This window comes from Paramisgurnus dabryanus, chromosome 7, assembly GCF_030506205.2.
Source record: "Paramisgurnus dabryanus chromosome 7, PD_genome_1.1, whole genome shotgun sequence".
Taxonomy (NCBI): Eukaryota; Metazoa; Chordata; class Actinopteri; order Cypriniformes; family Cobitidae; genus Paramisgurnus; species Paramisgurnus dabryanus.
The window spans coordinates 11470047-11489229 of record NC_133343.1 but is presented as its reverse complement, the minus strand read 5'-3'; the positions used below and the strand labels follow the sequence as shown (position 1 = coordinate 11489229).

At 45.6% G+C, this 19183-nt stretch overlaps 1 protein-coding gene across 1 annotated transcript in view; it reads left to right on the top strand.

The window, feature by feature from the left end:
- col18a1b (collagen type XVIII alpha 1 chain b) overlaps positions 1-19023 on the top strand; it is a 127557-nt gene extending 108534 nt beyond the window's left edge. The window contains exon 38 of the mRNA XM_065240291.1: positions 18163-19023. Coding sequence (XP_065096363.1) covers positions 18163-18367 — 205 coding nt within the window. The 3' untranslated portion in view covers positions 18368-19023. The remainder of the gene's footprint in view (positions 1-18162) is intronic.
- Positions 19024-19183: the final 160 nt, after the last annotated feature.

Here is a 19183-nt window from a genome sequence, read left to right as displayed (position 1 = left end):
GTTTTTCATGCACAGTCTGTTTCTTTTTTAGGACACATCATTTCGACTGAGGGTGTTCGCATGGATCCTGAGAAGGTTAAGGCTGTGGTAGATTGGCCATCCCCAGAGTCTCGCAAGGCCCTGCAGAGATTTCTGGGGTTCGCCAATTTTTATCGGCGTTTCATTCGCAATTTCAGCCAACTAGCCGCACCTCTGACCGCTTTGACCTCCCCTAGTTTGATGTTCAGGTGGTCAGACGCAGCTGAGGCTGCGTTTGCCAAACTGAAAAGCTGCTTTGTTTCAGCTCCTATTCTTGTCACCCCTGATCGCTCACGTCAATTCATAGTGGAGGTCGACGCGTCAGAGGTGGGGGTAGGAGCAGTGTTATCCCAGCGCGCATCCTCAGACGGAAAGGTTCATCCTTGCGCGTATTATTCTCATCGTTTATCTCCTGCGGAAGTTAACTATGACATTGGCAATCGGGAGTTGTTGGCCGTCAAATTGGCACTGGAAGAGTGGCGTCACTGGCTTGAAGGGTCGGGTGTACCTTTCATTGTATGGACGGACCATAAGAATCTCGAATACATTAGAACTGCTAAAAGACTTAACTCCAGGCAGGCTCGGTGGGCATTGTTTTTCGGTCGTTTCGATTTTACACTTTCTTACCGGCCGGGTTCCAAAAACATCAAACCCGATGCTTTATCCCGTCTTTTTGAGCGTTCCGATCGTACTGCTACTCCCGAGCCCATTTTACCGGAGACCATCATTATCTCCGCGCTCAGATGGGAGGTCGAATCGAAGGTTTTGACTGCCTTAGAAGGGGTAACGCCCCCGGCTCGTTGCCCACCGAACCGTTTATTTGTGCCGGAGGGGTTACGGTCAGACGTTCTCCAGTGGGGTCATTGTTCCAGTGTGGCTTGTCACCCAGGGGTTAGTAGAACTAAATTTCTAGTCAAGCAACGATTTTGGTGGCCTGGTATGGCTCGTGATGTCCACGATTTCGTCTTGGCTTGCTCGGTTTGTGCTGTTGGTAAGACTTCCAATCGACCTCCAGATGGGTTACTCTTACCGCTGTCTGTCCCTTCGAGACCCTGGTCCCACATCTCGCTAGATTTCATTACCGCCCTCCCACCCTCTAAGGGTAATACGGTGATTTTAACCGTAGTGGACCGGTTCTCGAAGGCGGCTCATTTCATTCCCTTGCCCAAATTGCCATCAGCCAAGGAAACAGCGGTAACTGTCATTGACCACGTCTTCCGTATACATGGCCTTCCGACAGACGTGGTTTCTGACAGGGGTCCCCAATTTGTGTCCAAATTTTGGCGAGAATTTTGTAAATCGTTAGGGGCGACTGTTAGTCTTTCATCCGGGTTCCATCCCCAGAGCAATGGTCAAACCGAGCGAGCCAATCAGGATGTCGAAAGGGCATTGCGGTGTTTGGTTTCCAACAATCCTTCGTCCTGGTGTCAACAACTCTCAATTGTGGAGTACGCACACAATTCTCTGCCGGTGTCATCTACGGGCATGTCTCCATTTAAGTGTAGTTTAGGGTACCAACCACCTAATTTTGTCAGTACTTAATCCGAGGTGTCGGTCCCCTCCGCAAACGCACTAGTCCAGAGGTGTCACCGCACCTGGACCAGAGCTCGTAGAGCTCTGCTCCAGGCAAGGTCGCGCACCAAGGCTAAGGCCGATCGCCACCGGTCGAAGCCTCCCCGATACGTCGTCGGTCAAAGAGTGTGGCTTTCAACCCAGAACATTCCGATGCGTTCCGTTTCGAATAAGCTTGCTCCCAAATTTATTGGCCCGTTTTCTGTTACCAAAATCATTAATCCGGTAACAGTGCGTCTTAGCCTTCCACCGGCGTACAGGAGGGTTCATCCCGTCTTTCATGTGTCAAAAATTAAACCGGTGATTTTTTTCCCGTCTTAATCCGCCTGCCCCGGTTCCCCCACCGCCTCGTATCGTTAATGGGGAGACCACATATTCGGTTAATCGTATTCTGGACTCTAGACGGAGGGGACGCGGTTTTCAGTACTTGGTGGATTGGGAAGGTTACGGTCCGGAGGAGAGAAGGTGGGTTCCTGCTCGGGACATACTGGATCACCGCCTTATAGATGATTACAATCTTCAGGTAAAGCAGGCTGGGAACGCCAAGGGGCGTTCCTAGGGGAGGGGGTACTGTCACGGTAGGAAATCCTCTGTTTCCTCCGTGTCATGTGTGTGTGTGTGTTTGTTTGTTCTCTCACCTCTGCCATGTGCTCGTTTGATTAAGTGTTGTCACCTGTGTATGATTGCCTCGCTCCAGCTGGTCCTCATCACCCATCTGCTACATATACTCACTCAGTTCTCTTCCTGTTGTCAGATCCTCATTTCATGTTCCAGCAGTACCACTTGGATTATCGTCTCTCGTCTTCGTGTGCATTGGATCAGTGTTCGTGTTTGTCGTCTCCGTGTGAGTGTTGGGTCCGTTCCTGGTTTCGTCCATTGGCCATTATCACACTCATCACCGACTTCACGTTTCATCACTCTTCAGCCACCGTAGACCTTCGTTCACCATCGCCAACATCCTGGACTCTGTCACATGTTCTGTTGTTTCTCTGTTCTTACCATCATTTATAATAAATCTGTGTTGATCGCCTGCGCTTGCTTCCTCCACTTTATTGTGTCGTTACACCGACAGTGTGATCAGGACCCGACGCGAAGTAGAGGGTCTTGTATCACACTGAAGGGGCTTATTTCCCGATAACTACCGGTTGCCTCTACATTATCCCGCTTATTACACGGCTACTTGTCACATAAGAAAAAAAACGGACATGAATATGAATTTGAAACATTTTATTGGCATATTGGTTTTAAATTAACATTTGTATCCTTCCGCGAAACTTTGCACAGATGCATAAAATGATCGTAATACCTTATTAAGATCCTCTGCTTCATACTTGTCTGTCTCCATTTTTTCTCTTTTAGCCAGTCTTTGAGAAGTTTTAATGCCCATTCTGTATTTTTTTGTGTGTTGGCTTCGTAGCTGTCATGCTCTATTTTGTCAAGTTCAGTCTCAGTAAGCTGTCTGTGTCTTGTCGTGTTTGTCCAGTGTTTGTCACAAGATGGCGCCAAACAGTAATCTTTATTGATCTTTATTGGCGCGGATCGATTTTACTCGTACAAGTAGCACCGGCTATGCGTTATTAGTTTGGAGCGGTTATTATTTGAAAAGAACGAACCTGCAAATGTCTCAACTGACCAATCAGAATCAAGCATTCCAGAGAGCCGTGTAATAAGGCAAAATAACTCATTGACATAATTACTACAACAATTTAAAATCTCCTCAAATGATTATGAAATCACAAATTTGAAACTCATTTTGTTGTCTAATTCATATATGTGCAAAATACCACACCTGCACGTGACAGATGGGACTAGAATAAACGTTACTTTTGTTAATAATTTCTGTCATTTTTATTCTATTCTTAAAATTCTTTTAAACTGAAATATTAAAAAATATTTATGTATTTTATTAAATAAGCCCTATATGCAGGTGCTGGTGGCTTGCCACCCAAGAAACGCTGGCAGACCGAGAGCTTTTTTACATTGGTCGGTTTGCCGAAGGTCATTGTTTCCTGGGGTGGTATATACACAGATTCAAAAAATAAACATGAATGGTATTAATCAAAACACTTACTTTGTCATATTAAGAACACTGTCATTGCTGCTGTAATCCTTGGGTTTTAAAATGTAAATCCTGTAAAAAAATTTCTTCCTGCTCAATTTTCGGTGACTTTGGGGAAAATAATATAAAGTTTTTCATAAGATTCCCTGGGGTCAGTGTGTTAAGATGACATAAGCTTGATGCTGTCATGTCAGAACAAACAACCGTCTGCATTTTTCCTATGCCTGAGTGTCTCTTGCATAAATTATTAGATTTTGATGGGTTACGTTTCTTCCCTGCCAAAGAAAACTACCACAGGTTTATCAATGCCATCAAAGTATTATTTTGTTTTTGTTTGTTTGTTGATCACGGAGTACAAAGTAGATGAGGAAAACTAGGATTCCGTGTACTCAACGCGCCACCTGTCATGTACTCTAACTCTACTAATACAAACGATAACGAGGAAACAGGATTCTATATACTCTGGAACTTTATTCAATACACACAACGATGACGAGGAACAGCTTCACACAACATGCACATTAACATTCACATTCAACGACTGACAAGGGAAAGACACATGAGGGCAGAATATAAAGGGTGAGCAAACTAATCAAACACAGGTGTAAGAACTTAACTAATAATCAAACAGGTGAAACTAATAATGATGAAACAAGTTAACTAAACAAGATGATCAACAATGAACAGAAATGAATGAAACACAAAAACCCTTACAGTACGCCCCACCTCCCAAGGCGCGTCCCGCGCCGTAACTAAAACAACACCGAAGTGGAGGGAGGGAGGGAGGGAGTAAAAAACAAGTCCAAAGGTGAAGAGGAGGGATCAGGCAGGGGTCTGGAACAGGCACCAGAGACCGAACGGGATGAAGCCCCAGGGTGGAGTCGCTGGTGGGAGGAGCCAGGGTGGAGTATTGTTCTTACAACCCACCCTGGGGACGGACAACGGCGATGATGGCACTTGGAAGATCCAGGGTGGAGCCGTGCGAGCAGAGAACCCGGGGGGAGCCAAGGACCCGGAGGGGCGGGGCAGAGCTGGTGGGTCTCCCGACCGAGATGTAGGAGGTGGACCGGAGCTACGAGGCGGAGCCAGAGCAGAGGAACCCAAAGGTGAACGCCCGTAGGAGGGAGGAGCCCAACGAGCTGGAAGGGTGGAGTGAGGGACACTTGGGGAGCGAGGAAAACCCGGAGGCGAGAACGGGACGACGACCGACCAGGGCGGAGCCGGAGTGGTGACGATGCCTGGTGACGTCGCTGTAGAGACGGGAGCCGACGAAGGGGAGGGAGGAGAGACCTGAAGCGATGCCTCTGGTCCGACGGGCCGAGGCGACCTCTTGGTCTCAGGGAGCAGAGGCAGAGAACTGGAGAGCTCCCCGAAAACAGCTAGCAGAGAGGCACGCCCCGGATCAGTCGAACCAGCGGCATTGACGCGCTGAGGATGAGCAGGGGCGTGTCGCTGTGATGGCTGCAGGTGCTTCAGACTGGCTGAGGTAGGCAGAGGAGGCGGGAGTGGGAGGTTGGGAGGGTCCACTTGTGTTGGGGAGGAGCTGGACGGAACCAGCGGAGCCGATGAAGGAAGGGGAATGTCCAAAGCACAGTCCGAAAAAATTTCCCCAAGAGACGTAATATGCTCACCCTCAGCGGCGTGGAGGTGGATGTCTTCCTCGACATCCACAGCAGCTCCCGTGGCGAATCCCAGACAACTCGGCTCTCGCACCTGGTCGGGGGAGGGATCCGGGATCTCAGCGACGCTGGGCTCAGGGGTTCGCTCTGGCTCACTGGTCGCGTTGCCGGGTTCTCCGCCCGCGGTGGGCTCGAAGTCCGTGGAGGGTGTTTGCGTGTCGGTCTCTGGGGGTGAAGTGGGGCTGGCTGCAAACTCCCCATCGGCGGGGCCGACGGTGAATGGGGAGTTGTTGTGGAACAGCACCCACTCCACATAAGCGGCGAAGTTGTTCTCTGGACCGCCCGCTGGAAGGGTGCCTTTGACTGCGCGCTCAGGCTGGTCAAAAGAAAGACACTGAGCGCGCTATCAGGGTAGTGAGTCAGGCACGCCAGGTCTAAAAAGTCCTTGATGTGAACTTCCAGCGGACGATGTCCCTGCTCCAGACATAGAATTTTCACAGCCGGGATATCCATGATAAACTAAACTAAAAACCGAAACTGTGAAACGCAAAAAACACTAGCTGGAAACAGGAGGGGACACTAAACGCCACGTTGAACTTTTAAGGTCAGTCGTTCTGTCATGTACTCTAACTCTACTAATACAAACGATAACGAGGAAACAGGATTCTATATATATACTCTGGAACTTTATTCAATACACACAACGATGACGAGGAACAGCTTCACACAACATGCACATTAACATTCACATTCAACGACTGACAAGGGAAAGACACATGAGGGCAGAATATAAAGGGTGAGCAAACTAATCAAACACAGGTGTAAGAACTTAACTAATAATCAAACAGGTGAAACTAATAATGATGAAACAAGTTAACTAAACAAGATGATCAACAATGAACAGAAATGAATGAAACACAAAAACCCTTACACCACCATTGTTGTTTACAATGCGTGGAATGGTGCACTGTGATTTGTTGAGCAGGATTAGAAGAAGGACTGGCATTTATCACGTTCTGGGAAAAAAAGGTGAAAAGATGACAGTATAACGTGGAGGAATCGGATACTGTATTTTGCTAATTAAAATTAAGAATTTACTTTTTATTATTGACCATACAATACTGATCTTGGCGGTAAGTTATTTTGTAAAAATGGCATTTATCGTGATTTGGAACATAGTGTTGGGCAAGTTACTTACAAAGTGTAATACATTATATATTACAAATTACTGTCATTTGAAAGTAATGAGCTGAACTGTAATGAGTTACACTACTTTTGCGTTACTTTTGAGTTACTTTTATCAAAATAACAGAATTATGACTGGCATTATAAAATGTTAAAATGTAGTTTATTGCTGCTTATAAATCTAGAAGTTATGTGTTGGCCCTTGAGCTTTGAATAGGCACAGTGAAGACTTATGGCAAAATACAGTAACAATCACTGTCAGAATCATAAACCTAAACAAATGATTTGATAAAAGTCTGGTAAATTATGATACACATACAAAACACAATTGAGCTAGAGCCCACTATAATGCAACCTATAGCCTAATAACATGGCAAGACATGCAGCCTCTTTTCATTTATATTCTTTAATTCACTTTTAATTCAGATTCACAGCACAAACCTGGCATGCACTGGGTTGACACAACTTACTATTGGAGGATAAGGCCTCAAGGAAAACAGCTAATTTCAGTACAATTTAAGGATTAAATGTAGCTAACATATAATTGCTTAATAAAACACAGACAAACAGAGGAACACTGTTTTTTGCCAAACAATGCATATACTGTAGGCTAACATACAAAGGCTGTTAAAAATTTTAAACAGTGATGTATAAATTTACTAAATTATATTTAGATAACCATGTTTAAGTCTACATTAATGTTACGTTGTAGTTTAGGTTGCTGTTTTTAATAAAACTGTAGATAGCATAGGAATAGCCTAACAATCTATAATGTAGGCTATATGGACTGTAACCATAGCAATGTTAGCTTACCTTGTCATTGCTGGTGTTGATATGGATTTTACTTACAAGCTTTCTAAATGTCTCTTTACTTCTGGGGTTCAAGCAGCATTGGAGATCGATATAAACTTTCTGTTGATTTTACTTGTTGCTCTCATTCGCTGAATTTTTTTTACACTGCATGCATGTGTGTGCTCCGCTACCGGACCTGTGGCCACTTTAGTCAATGCTTGATACAGCCGCAGACTTTCCAGAAGCGGCTCTTTAAGATACCTAATCACAGTTTAGATTCAACATTAAAGTAAAAATGAACATGCTGCTTACAGCACCCGGAAACAGACATACTATTTTACCAGCAGCTTTTTCCTGTGTGGATGCTAGTCGCGTGGCATTGGTCAAAAATAAAAAATAAAACCGATCTAACGTTACCAGTGTAACGGGGATTCAGCTTACAACAGGGCTGGCGGAGGCGGATGTCCCGAGTAAACACCACACCTTTTGGCCGGGTTGTTATTGTGGTCTGTGGTTACTGTGGTTCCCTGTCTTGATTCCTCCACACAGCCTGTGAGTTGTAACAAGTGAGTCCCAAACCCCCTCGCTCTGATGGAACCAGTAGTCGACAGCTGGAACCACCGAGGGCTCACCAGATCAGGGTAACAGAGGAGGTTGATAACCCAGGATGCACTGAAAAGGGGTGAGCCCAGTAGTAGATTGCCGAAGGGAATTTTGGGTGTATTCAGCCCAGGGAAGATAGTGTCTCCAGCTGTCCTGATACTGGTGGCAGTAGGTATGCAGGTAGCATCCGATCTCCTGGACCTTTTGCTCAATCTGGCAGTTGGTTTGTGGGTGGTATCCCGAAGATAAACTGTACAAGGAGACTCTACAAGTAACTACAAGAAGTTTGAAGAGGGCTCGCCATACCTTAGTAAATTGGCATCTGCGGTCTAATACTATGTCTTCTGGAATGCCATAGTTACGGAACACATTTTTAAAGAGGGCCTCAGCCGTTTTGAAGGCAGTATGGACTTTAGGCAGAAGGATCAGTCTACAACCCTCAGAGAATCTATCCACTACTACTAAGACGCAGTTGTTGATTTTGGGATTTGGGTAGGTCAGTCATGAAGTTTATGCCTTAATGAGACCATGACCACTAAGGTATAAGAAAAGGCACTAATTTACCCATGGGGAGTCTTCTGGGGGTGTTGGTGCAGACTGAGCATCCTTGAACGTACCGGAAAACATCTTTGGAGACAGCCACCAGTACCGATGACTGAGTAGCGAGAATGTATGCATGCTACCTGGATGTCCAGAGCCAAGAGCGGAGTGAGCAGAGTTCAGAAGTTCAGTGTGTAATTGTTTAGGCACGAAAAAGAGGTGCCTCAGGAGTCCCAGGCAGAGCTGGATGAGGGAGGTTTTCTTGGTTTATCTGTTTGTCAAGATCCCAGATGATCGGGTTGACAAACACGGCTGGAGAGAGGATGGGTTCAGGTTGGAAGTCTTCAGAAGTAGAACTATGGAGACGAGAGAGGGTATCTGCCTTGAGATTTTTACTTCCTGGTCGGTAAGTTACAATGAAGGCAAAGTGGGTGAAGAAGAGGGCCCAGCAGACCTAGGGTGTGTTTAGTCCCTTGGCCTCCAGATTGCAATGATCGGTTATGACTTCAAACGGATGATTAGCATCCTCCAGCCAGTGCCTCCACTCCTTGAGAGCGAGCTTGATGGCAAGGAGTTCTCGATTACCAATGTCGTAAATTCGCTCTGCCAGGGATAACTACTTGAAAAAGAAGGCACATGGATGAAGTCGAAGAGGATTACCCTGCTGCTGGGAGAGAATAGCTCCAGCTCCAGTGGAGGAAGTGTCGACCTCAACTATGAAGAGGAGATCAGGGTGGACCAGGACAGGAGCGGACTGAAAGGATTTCTTGAGGCGATTCTGTCACTGAAGAGGGTATAGGCCAGCTGCGAATCAGTTCCACCTTCCCATCTGTACCCCTTGTTGATTGATGATGTATCCCAAAAACTGTACGGTGGTGTGAAACTTGCATTTTTCAAGCTTAAGATACAGTTGATGTTCTCTCAGTTTTTTAGGACAAGTGTGACATGATGTTGGTGTTCAGAGAGAAAAGTGGGGTAGATGAAGATGCCTCTGTATAGACTTCCACAAATCTGTTGCGGTACTCCCAAAAAACTTCATTCATATATCCTTGGAAGACTGCCTACGAGTTGGAGAGTCCAAAGGGCATGACTTTGTATTCATAGTAACCTGAGGGTGTAACAAACGCCATCTTCCATTCGACACCTTGTTGGATACGAATGAAGTTGTACGCACTGTGTAGGTCCAGCTTGGAAAAGATGCAAGCTCCACACAGCTGTTTCAGTGCGGCGGAAACCAGAGGAAGGGAATAAGTGAACTTCACTGTTTGAGAGTTGAGATGTTGATAATCGATACACGGCCTCAAGCCTTCTTGGCCATGAAGAAAAAACTGGAAGCAGCAGGGAAAGTAGAAGGTCAAATTAACTACTGTTGAAGGGCTTCCTCGACATACTCCTCCATGGCCTTTTGCTCCGGGATGGACAGAGGGTAGATACGACCTTTTGTCAGAGTAGCTCCAGGTACAGTCCCATGGCCAGTTAGGTGGTCTTTTGGTTGCCAACTGTTTGCTAAAGACATCCTGGAACGCCCTGTATTCTACGGGTATTTGTACTTGATGTTGAACCGGGGGCTTTCAGCAGATGTGGAGCAGATGGAGTGGTCGGAACTTCCTTTTGAAGAAGAAAAAGAGGGGCAGAGAGATGGAGGTTTCCGAATGGGAGTTAAACAGGACTGGAAACAATTTTCTCCCCGGCAGAGGACCTCACCGGTTCACCAGTTAATAGTGGGTTGATGTTGGATCATCCACGGGCGTCCCAGGATTAGTTCTGCAATGAATTCCTTTAGCACAATGAAGGAGATATTCTCTATATGTAAACAACAATGCAGCGAGTAAGTGTGGTGATAAAGTGGCGAATTTGACCCTGGCCCAGCGGTTTCCCTTAGATAGTCTGTACTCCGAGATCTTGGTGACAGCGTAGTTTTCAGATGTTCCGTTTGTGTAAGAGTTGCATGGAAATGAAGTTCCCCGCAGATCCAGAGTCAGACGAGGGCTTGCGCAGAGACACAAATACAGAAGATTATCAGATGTACTGTGGTGCGATGTAGAACTTCAACTTTAGGAAAGATTTTAACTGAACTTACCGCCGGGTGCGCAGGAATGGGGCAGTCACTGATGAGATGCTTGTCAATCCCACAATATAAGCAGAGCTTGAGTTGAATACAGCACTGACGTTCAGTGGTTGATAGATAGGAAGAATCAATCTGCATGGGTTCAGGTGCTGGAGGAACCGTGGCGGAAGCCGAGGGTGGAGGATGTGCAGCGGTAGTAAATTCATCACAGGCAGATACTTGAATGGTTTTCTGGATTTTCCAACCTTATAGAATTGTCAAATATGACTATGAGCTGACAGATATGGGGAATAAGACCATAACGAAAGGCTGTTATCAGGGTGGTATCATTCCAGCCTTTAGATGCTGCCAATGTATGGAAATTGAGAGCGTAGGTACTTACAGAGATCTTTCCTTGTCGTAGGTTGAAGAGTTGATTATGAATGCAGGGATCTGCTACCATCTGACCGAAGGCTTCCTTAAAAGTGCTGAATGAAGCTGGAGACAGATTTTAATATAGAAGAATACGAGTTCCAAAGGGATTGGGACCACTGGAGAGCTCATCCAGACAGCAAGGAAATGACAAAAGCTACTCATGACGAATCATTGGAAAACTGATGTGCTTGCATTTGGAGATAAAGAGATACCTGAAACAAAAAAACACCTCCGCCCCCGCCTCACATCCGCCTTGGGACTCGCAGAGGCAGCTGATGAAACAGTGGGGTTTTGCAGAAGTATTTGTGCCGCGTGAAAGGATTTCATTGGGTACAATAGGAGGATTTATCGGTGGTGAGGGTAGTAGAGATTGATGAACTGCCTGTACCAGTTCCACAAATGGATTGCCAGCCGGGTTTTCCATGGACTCAGCGGGATCCTGCAATTTTGTTCTAGTCTTCTGTCACACTTGGAACAGAAAGCAGATAGTGGGTAAGTTAAATGAAGCTTTATTGAATAAAACATGGATGCAGTTAGAGTAAAGGTGAGTAATATACAATAGTTGTTCTGACAGGCACTTAGCTGGTAAATAACTGAGTCACTCTCTTGCAGATGGAGAATAAAAGATCATCGGACGGGACAGCAGAGGAGAACAGACTGGAGACAACTACGGGAGAATAAACACAGGTGAGTCTCAGGTAAGTAGCATGGGGGAGAATGTGTGTCAAACCTTGACGAGACCAGATGATGAGTGAATTGGAGAGTGAGGGATATAAATTGTTGGGGCGGCAATGGCTCAGTTTTGTGGGTTGTCTTCAAATCATAAGGTTGGTGGTTCAATCCCTGGCTTCACCTGACCAAGTGTCGAGGTGTCCTTGAGCAAGACACCTAACCCCAGCCGCTCCTGACGAGCTGGGTGGCGCCTTGCATGGCTGACAGCGCTGTTGGTGTATAAATGAGTGCGTGAATGGGTGAATGTAAGGCAAAACTTGTAAAGCACTTTGGTCTGTGAAAGCGCTATATAAATGCAGTCCATTTACCATAAAGGGGTAAGGTGATGAAGCACAGGTGAGAAGGATCAGTACTCAGGTGAAAGTGAACGAGTGGGAGAAGTGAATGATGAGGATGACGGTGATGGAGTCCTGACAGCTACACATTGCACAGAAGTAATTCTGCTTTTAAATCTTGTGTCGCGTCAGTCAGATTAACCCCTGTGTATAAACTGTAGGAAAATAAAATATGAATAATGTCTTTCAGACACGTGTGGGGGTTGGGGAAACACCTGTCCCTTTAACCCTGGATGATCAAAGTGCCCTTTTTATCAAAGCATTTTTTTGTAATTAAATGCCTTTTTGTGAAGGCCTGCCCAATAAATAAATTAGTAAAATTAATGAAAAATAATTTAGCCATAAATAACATGAGTCACATGATGACCTATTGTCCTTTCACCGGATCATCTCTTCTGGGACTTTTTATACTTTGAGAACCTGCCCCTCCAAAGGTCTCTGCATGGTCCTGATGTCGTCGACTTGATCGACGTTTGCCATGCCTAGGTTCACATTGCTTACGGTTTGGTATATATCACAGTTCTATGGTCATGGTTCCAGTATGATTCGGTACTAGCAATGTTCAGAAAACCATTCTACTGCCAAATCAACAGAACAATCTTTTAGTTAGAAACAAACTTTATTTTTTGTCAATAAAAAACATCTGAGCTTTCCCATCACATGTATTTGTGTAATCTCGCACCTGGACTTGTTAAGTTTAATGTATTGTCTTCACCAGGGCCGCCTTAACCTAATGTAAGGCCCTGGGGCTTAGAGGTTTTGTAGGCCCCCCATCCCCTCAATTTATAGAGTCTAATTTTTTACAAGTGTAATATCAAGGTAATCTACATAAAAAAATGCATTCGTTTCTTTCGAGACCTACAACAGTGAGTTTCTTTTCTGTCGTTCACTCAACATTGTGTAGATGATGACAGTATGGGGTGTGCTCTTGAAAGCCAGTCTGGTCTGACTTGTGTGTAAAACGCCAATGAAATTGTAATGAAATTGTGCGAATGGCATTTGCATACCAGTCTCCACCCACACTTACGTGTACAAAAAGGAGACGAAATGCACTCATTCATGTGTGATTTCTCTTCCAGTAAATACAAAGTTTACTGTTGGCCTGATGGCGTGTCAGGGGATTTGTCTTGAAACATCCCCTGGGCGCTTTAGCAGATTGTCAGAGCATTATCCAAAAGAGCAATTTCCACACAGAATGAACGTGCTTTTAAGGATTTTTCATTTCTGTGCTTCTTGGAGTGAAAGATTTCTCTCCCCGCTGACAGCCACATTTGCTCTCTCAGCTCTCTGGGACACCAGTTTGCTGGGGCTGCGTTTGTAACCTGATACGCTCTCATTGCGAGAGCATGTCTATTTAAAATGTTACAGTCACAGCCACGTCTGCTTCCCACGCTGGCGATTCAGCTGTTAATTCAGTCTCTATCAGTCTGTCAAGGGGCGCGAGTGATACGAGGTGAGTGCGAGCGACTCGTTGCCTGTTTTTACTCGCAACCCCGTCTTCGGGAAAATTCACTGACACTGTTCTGAGCACAGCTGAGGATGAGTTTTCTGTTGCAGTATCGGAGGGCGATTTTCTGCTGTCTGCAGTAGTGAATGAGCCTGTGGAGCTCTCATTTTTTCAGCAATTAAGCTCTGGGTGAACCCAGCACTCAGATAGCAGCCGTGTGTGTTTGGGCAGCTGAGAATGTTAGGCTGCAGTGTATGCACTGTTTCTGTCTAAGTGTTCTCAACTTAATGAATGGTTTTGGATGCCGGCAGTGGCATTTAGCTACACAGAGAATTTACTATCTCAGAAGGTACCATTCGGTCCCATTCAGGGTTGTGAGTTTGGTCGCTCTCACCTCCCTCGATGGCGTGGCAGCCAAGGAATATGTCTGCGTACCCAGATGAGCATGCTGTTGCGGTGCATATGTGGCTGCATACAGCTGCCCTCTGTCGGCACCTGTGTTGAATGCTTGCTTGGCTACGGGTAAGCCGCCTCCGCCCTGCACGCCATAGTCATCCTGCATTAGAACAAGGCATTTAAAACATCTGCACAAGGGTAGGTCAGACTCAGTGATGTGGCAGGAACAGTGTGCTGTCATTGACCTCACCCTTCTGGGATGAACGTGACAACACGCCCTCTCAGTCGAGCGATGTCCAGTTTTGTGGTCCAAGAGAGACATATCTGCGTTACTTGCGCAGATGGGAGATGCCGAGAATGTTTGCTTTCTTGTCATACCCATCTCGCAAATAAGGCTGTTTGGTATACTGTGCAGGATTCTGCTCTTGTTCTATGCAGTAAGAGCAGATGGAGTCTGTTAAACATCTTTCACCTCGGCATGACCCAACCGTTTTTACTGTCGCAGTCCTGTCTGTCATCTGCTCCCAGGCAGCCTTTGCTTCCTGCAGCGCTGGCCTCCCCTTCAATCTACGGAGATGGCCGGCCCAAAAGAAGATTTACCCGTAGGAAGACAGGCCGTTAGGTGACTCTGAGGGACCCTTTTGGTTCCTGAGCAGCTCTGGCCCTATGAGCCATTTTCACTGTTCTCGGACCTTTGCAAAAACGGATTCCTTTCGGTCTTATTTTCAGTTGGTCCCCACGGGGCCCCAACGCCCACAGGGTCGATAAAAGAGTAATTTCCATTTTCCTGGCACTGGACGACTCAGGTGTCCGACGGTTGAGGAGTATGCCTGTCTCCTCCAATGACGTCTTCTCAGGTAAGATGAGCGATGGCGAGGAACGCTTGCCTTCCCCCCATGCTCCACAATACAGCTAACCCCCCGGCACTATGAAGCAGATCGTTCCCCTCGTACCTCGCGCACTGTATCTGGAAGCATGGCTATTGCTGCCCAGCCCGTCGCATTGGTTGGTATGCACGATCCATCTCGGCTATGCATTACAATTTGCCAGATGCCCCCCCCCAAGTTTCATGGCGTTCTGTTCACCTCAGTCAGAGGCAAGAACGCCGTGGTGCTTCAGGCGGAGATTGCCACCCTTTTGGCCAAACATGCTATAGAGCCCATCCCATCAGCCGAGATGTTTTCAGGGTTTTACAGCATATTTTGTAGTGACGAAGAAGGGAGGGGGACTGCGTCTCGTCTTGGATCTGTGTGTGCTGAACCTGGACCTGTTTGCTTCACCGGACAACATTTGCCCGCTTTGGTTTGCCATGACCGAGGGTTCACTCGGCATGGAGGTCTTAGCTCATCTGTGGCCACGTCATCTGAGGAAGTACGCCTTCCCACCAGTGAGCCTCATTGCTCAGGTTCTGAGCTAGGTCAAGCAGGAAGAGCATCAGGTTCTTCTGGTAGCGCCCCTAGTGGCCCAACCAGACCAAGTACTCGGAGCTGTCGCTACTAGCGACTGCCCCTCCTTGGCCGATTCCCATCAGACAGGATCTTCTGTCTCGCGCAGGGCACGATTTGGCACCCGATGCCGGACCTCTGGAACCTCCATGTCTGGCTTCTGGGTGGGACAAAGACACTATAGTGGGGCTTTCACCCACCGTGGCTGAAACCATCACTCAGGCTAGAGCACCCTCTTCTAGATGGCTCTATGCCTTTAAGTGGCATCTTTTCTCATCCTGGTGTCCCTTTCACGGAGAGGACCACAGAGGTGCACCATCAGTGTGGTGTTGTCCTTTCTACAGGAAAGGTTGGAGAAACATCTCTCTCCCTCTACCCTCATAGTGTATGTGGCTGCTATTGCAGCACATCACTTCTATGTTGAGGGTAGGTCATTGGGACAGCATGATCTGATGTGTAGGTTCCTGAGAGGCGCAAGGGGGTTAAATCCACCCAAATCGCGCCTCATCCACTCTTGGGCCCTTTGGTGTTCCTTTCGAGCTCCTAAGGGAAGCTGATCTTTCTCATTTTACGTTGAAGACCACTCTCTTAGTGGCGCTCACCTCTGTTAAGAGGGTGGGGACCTACAGGCACTCTCTGTTACTCCAGGGTGCCTGGAGTTTGGACTGAGCGACTCCTGTGTTATTTTGAGACCTCGGCCTGGCTATGTGCCCAAGGTTCCCACAACTCCCTTCAGGGATCAGGTGGTGAGCCTGCAAGTGCTCCCCTCTGGGGGAGATGACCCAACCCTGTCATTGTTGTGTCCGGTACGTGCACTGCACCTTTACCTGAATCACACACGGAACATAAGAACTTCCAACCAGCTCTTTGTCTGTTTGGAGGACAGCACAGGGGGAATGCTGTCTCCAAACAGAGGTTTGGGCGCACTGGATTGTGGACGCCATCACTTTGGTGTACTGCTCCCAGGAGCTGCCGTGCCCATTTGGAGTGAGGGCTCAGTCCACTGGAGGTGTTGCCTCCTCTTGGGCACTGGCGCAAGTGCCACCCTAACAAACATATGCAGAGCTGCGGGTTGGGCGACGTCTAACACTCGCCCGGTTTTAGAACCAGTAAACCTTCGGATAGAACCAGTATCAGCCCGGGTCCTCAAGGGTAACAACAACTAGCCCGGTGACTGATTAGGCATCTCGCACGCATAGCACCCTCTCCCCTCCTTAGGTGAGTAGGTTCCTATACCAACATACCCTTCTATCAAATGGGTTGGTACCTTTTCCATCATCTGCTTTTCCGATATCAACTGAGCGGTTCAGTATTCTCTGAATTATGCCTGTACTGAGACTCATTTACAGTTATTTGTCTCCACTCTCTCACATGGGTAGTGTTTCCCAGCAGTATACCCACTCAAGTGTCTCCTCCACTCTGTGAGTTTTTGACACATTTTTTGACATGTGATTCTTCCCAACAGGTAAGACCATGTTCTATTTCATACGGGCTCCCCCACTGGGTGAGGAATGGTCTCCGTAGTGCCCTTTTTTCTATACTATTTAATTTTTGGCACATTCCCAGTATACTTCATTACCCTGCGGCTAAGTTGATGCTATCTGCTATAAAACAGAATCTTGTTTTTAAATCAGTTATTTATTTTGTAGGCTATTGAAGATATAGTATAGCCTGAGTTTTCCCATGCTGCCTTGCGCGCAAATGAATTCACACTGCAAGTCTAGCATAGAAACTATGGACCTTTTTTGCCCCTGAAATAGGGAATCAATCACAGAACGGGGAGGGGGCAGCAAGACGATGACGACGTCTATGCGACACACCGAAGCAGTTTTGTTTATCCAACGCGGAAGCAGACGCGAAGTTACTTTTCAATGCAGCCTTATATAGTGTTCTTAGTAACGTTAGTTTTGAACGCAAGTTTATTTAAAAAAGAGCAACTTTTGGCGTTAAACATTTTCATATCCAAGAAGGATGTTTGGATATGGCAAGACATGATAGCCACAGAGTTTTATAGGACCAACCTGCTAGGCATCGTCGTAGACGACGTACAATTACTATAAATGGTAAGTGATATTTATTAATATCATATTGCCATTATGCCTGTACTGGGGTTGTCACAGTGCCACTAAGTTGGATTGCTTTTCATATCAATATCATTTCAATAATGATCATGGAGTCTGTATTGAGGAGGTCTTGTCGCTCTTTACTTGCACCTTAACCATTGCGTCTCTTTCTCGTCTTTCTAAAACAAGATGTGTGTGGCCTACTGTGAGCAAACATCCCATCAAACTACATCGTTCCAGCTGCGCACACGTCACTGTTATAAACGCGAGTTTTGTCCTAGCTTGCTTAAAGTTCAAAGTTGCGTTATGTGCGGGAACTCCTTTCTTTATTTGGTGGCACAGTTTCTTGTGTACGGTTGAAGAGACATCTGCATGCCGCATGCCAGAGACTTAGCTGCACGAGCACAGAGAGAGCGAGCGTGCAAGCAAGAGAGACCTTTTATGCACAAATTCAAGATCTGTCACTAAGTTGTTTTTTTATAAATGGAACACTAATATGTGGATTGTATGTGGGTATGGACAACAATTGTTGTCTTTCATTGATGGACTGTTTGAAACCTGAGTGACATTATTGGACTAGATATCACTTTAACAGTATTGGCTAGTGTTAACATGGTTGTGTCAATGGGTGTGTGTGTGTAAGATTGATTACATTGTTACGTTGTAGCACACTGAAGAAGGCACATGCCGAAACGCGTTTGTGCAGATAAAGAATTCATGCATAGTAAGGCCTCTCTACTACTTTATGTATTGTAATGTTTAAACATATATTACTGTATATTTCTTACTATTCCTATAGATGACCTATTCACTAAAAATAACCATCAAAACTATGTAAAACCATGACTAATGAAATTGCATTTCTCTTTAATAGGCCAGAAAAGATGGTATGGCATGGATCAAGCACTCGTGGGCACAGGCAGACGGACAGTTACTGTGAGACATGGAGAACCAATAGTTATGCTGCCACTGGCTTAGCTTCTTCTCTCCAAGATGGCTACCTGCTTCAGCAGTTACCGCGCAGCTGCAGCAGCTCTTTTGTTGTACTGTGCATTGAGAACAGATACATTGCTAAGTAAAACACATTTTATGCCAAACCAAAATTTGCCTGAAGACATCAAAAATCTTTAACTTGATAAGTCTTGTGATTTGAGATAATATACAGTGCTTTTAGCAAAATTGTTTTGCAGTAGATCAGTCAACTACAGAGTATATGCAGAGTCATAGTTTTTTTTTTTACTGAATTTAGGTCCTGACTCTGGCCTGGCACTCAAGAACTTTTCTGTTCTTAAGCTACTACAATATCAATTTTTTGACAGTATGTTCGGTTTTCTTCATATGTAGCCCATGGAGTTGGTCTAGAAAGTTACTTTCTTACAATGACAATTTAACACACATTCTATGATTTTTATGGTGCTAATTGACTGCCTGGCCTTTTTTAAACTATTTACTCAAATTGGTAAAAATCACATTTTTGTTTTGATTTACTGATTTTCTAAACATAACCAGGATACACTTTTAAGAGTTTGGATCCAATATATAGTATGTTGCTGGTATATGGAGTATAACTATTATGAATTTTTTGCATATATAGTAATCAACCAAATTTAATATCTTATATATATAATCTTACCTGCTTTATTCTACAATCATAAATTCAATAAACATAAACTCTACAAATCTGAGATTTCTCACTGCATTTTAAATATATTATTAAACAAAATGACATGTAAAACTAGTTCATTTGGTTCATTATTTCATGCCTGAAATTTGCGTGTGTGCAAAGCATTTTCACACACACACATTCTGGTTTCCATGTTTTGTGGGACATTCCATAGACGTAATGCATTTTATACTGTACAAATTGTATATTCTATTCCCTTCCCCAAACCAAC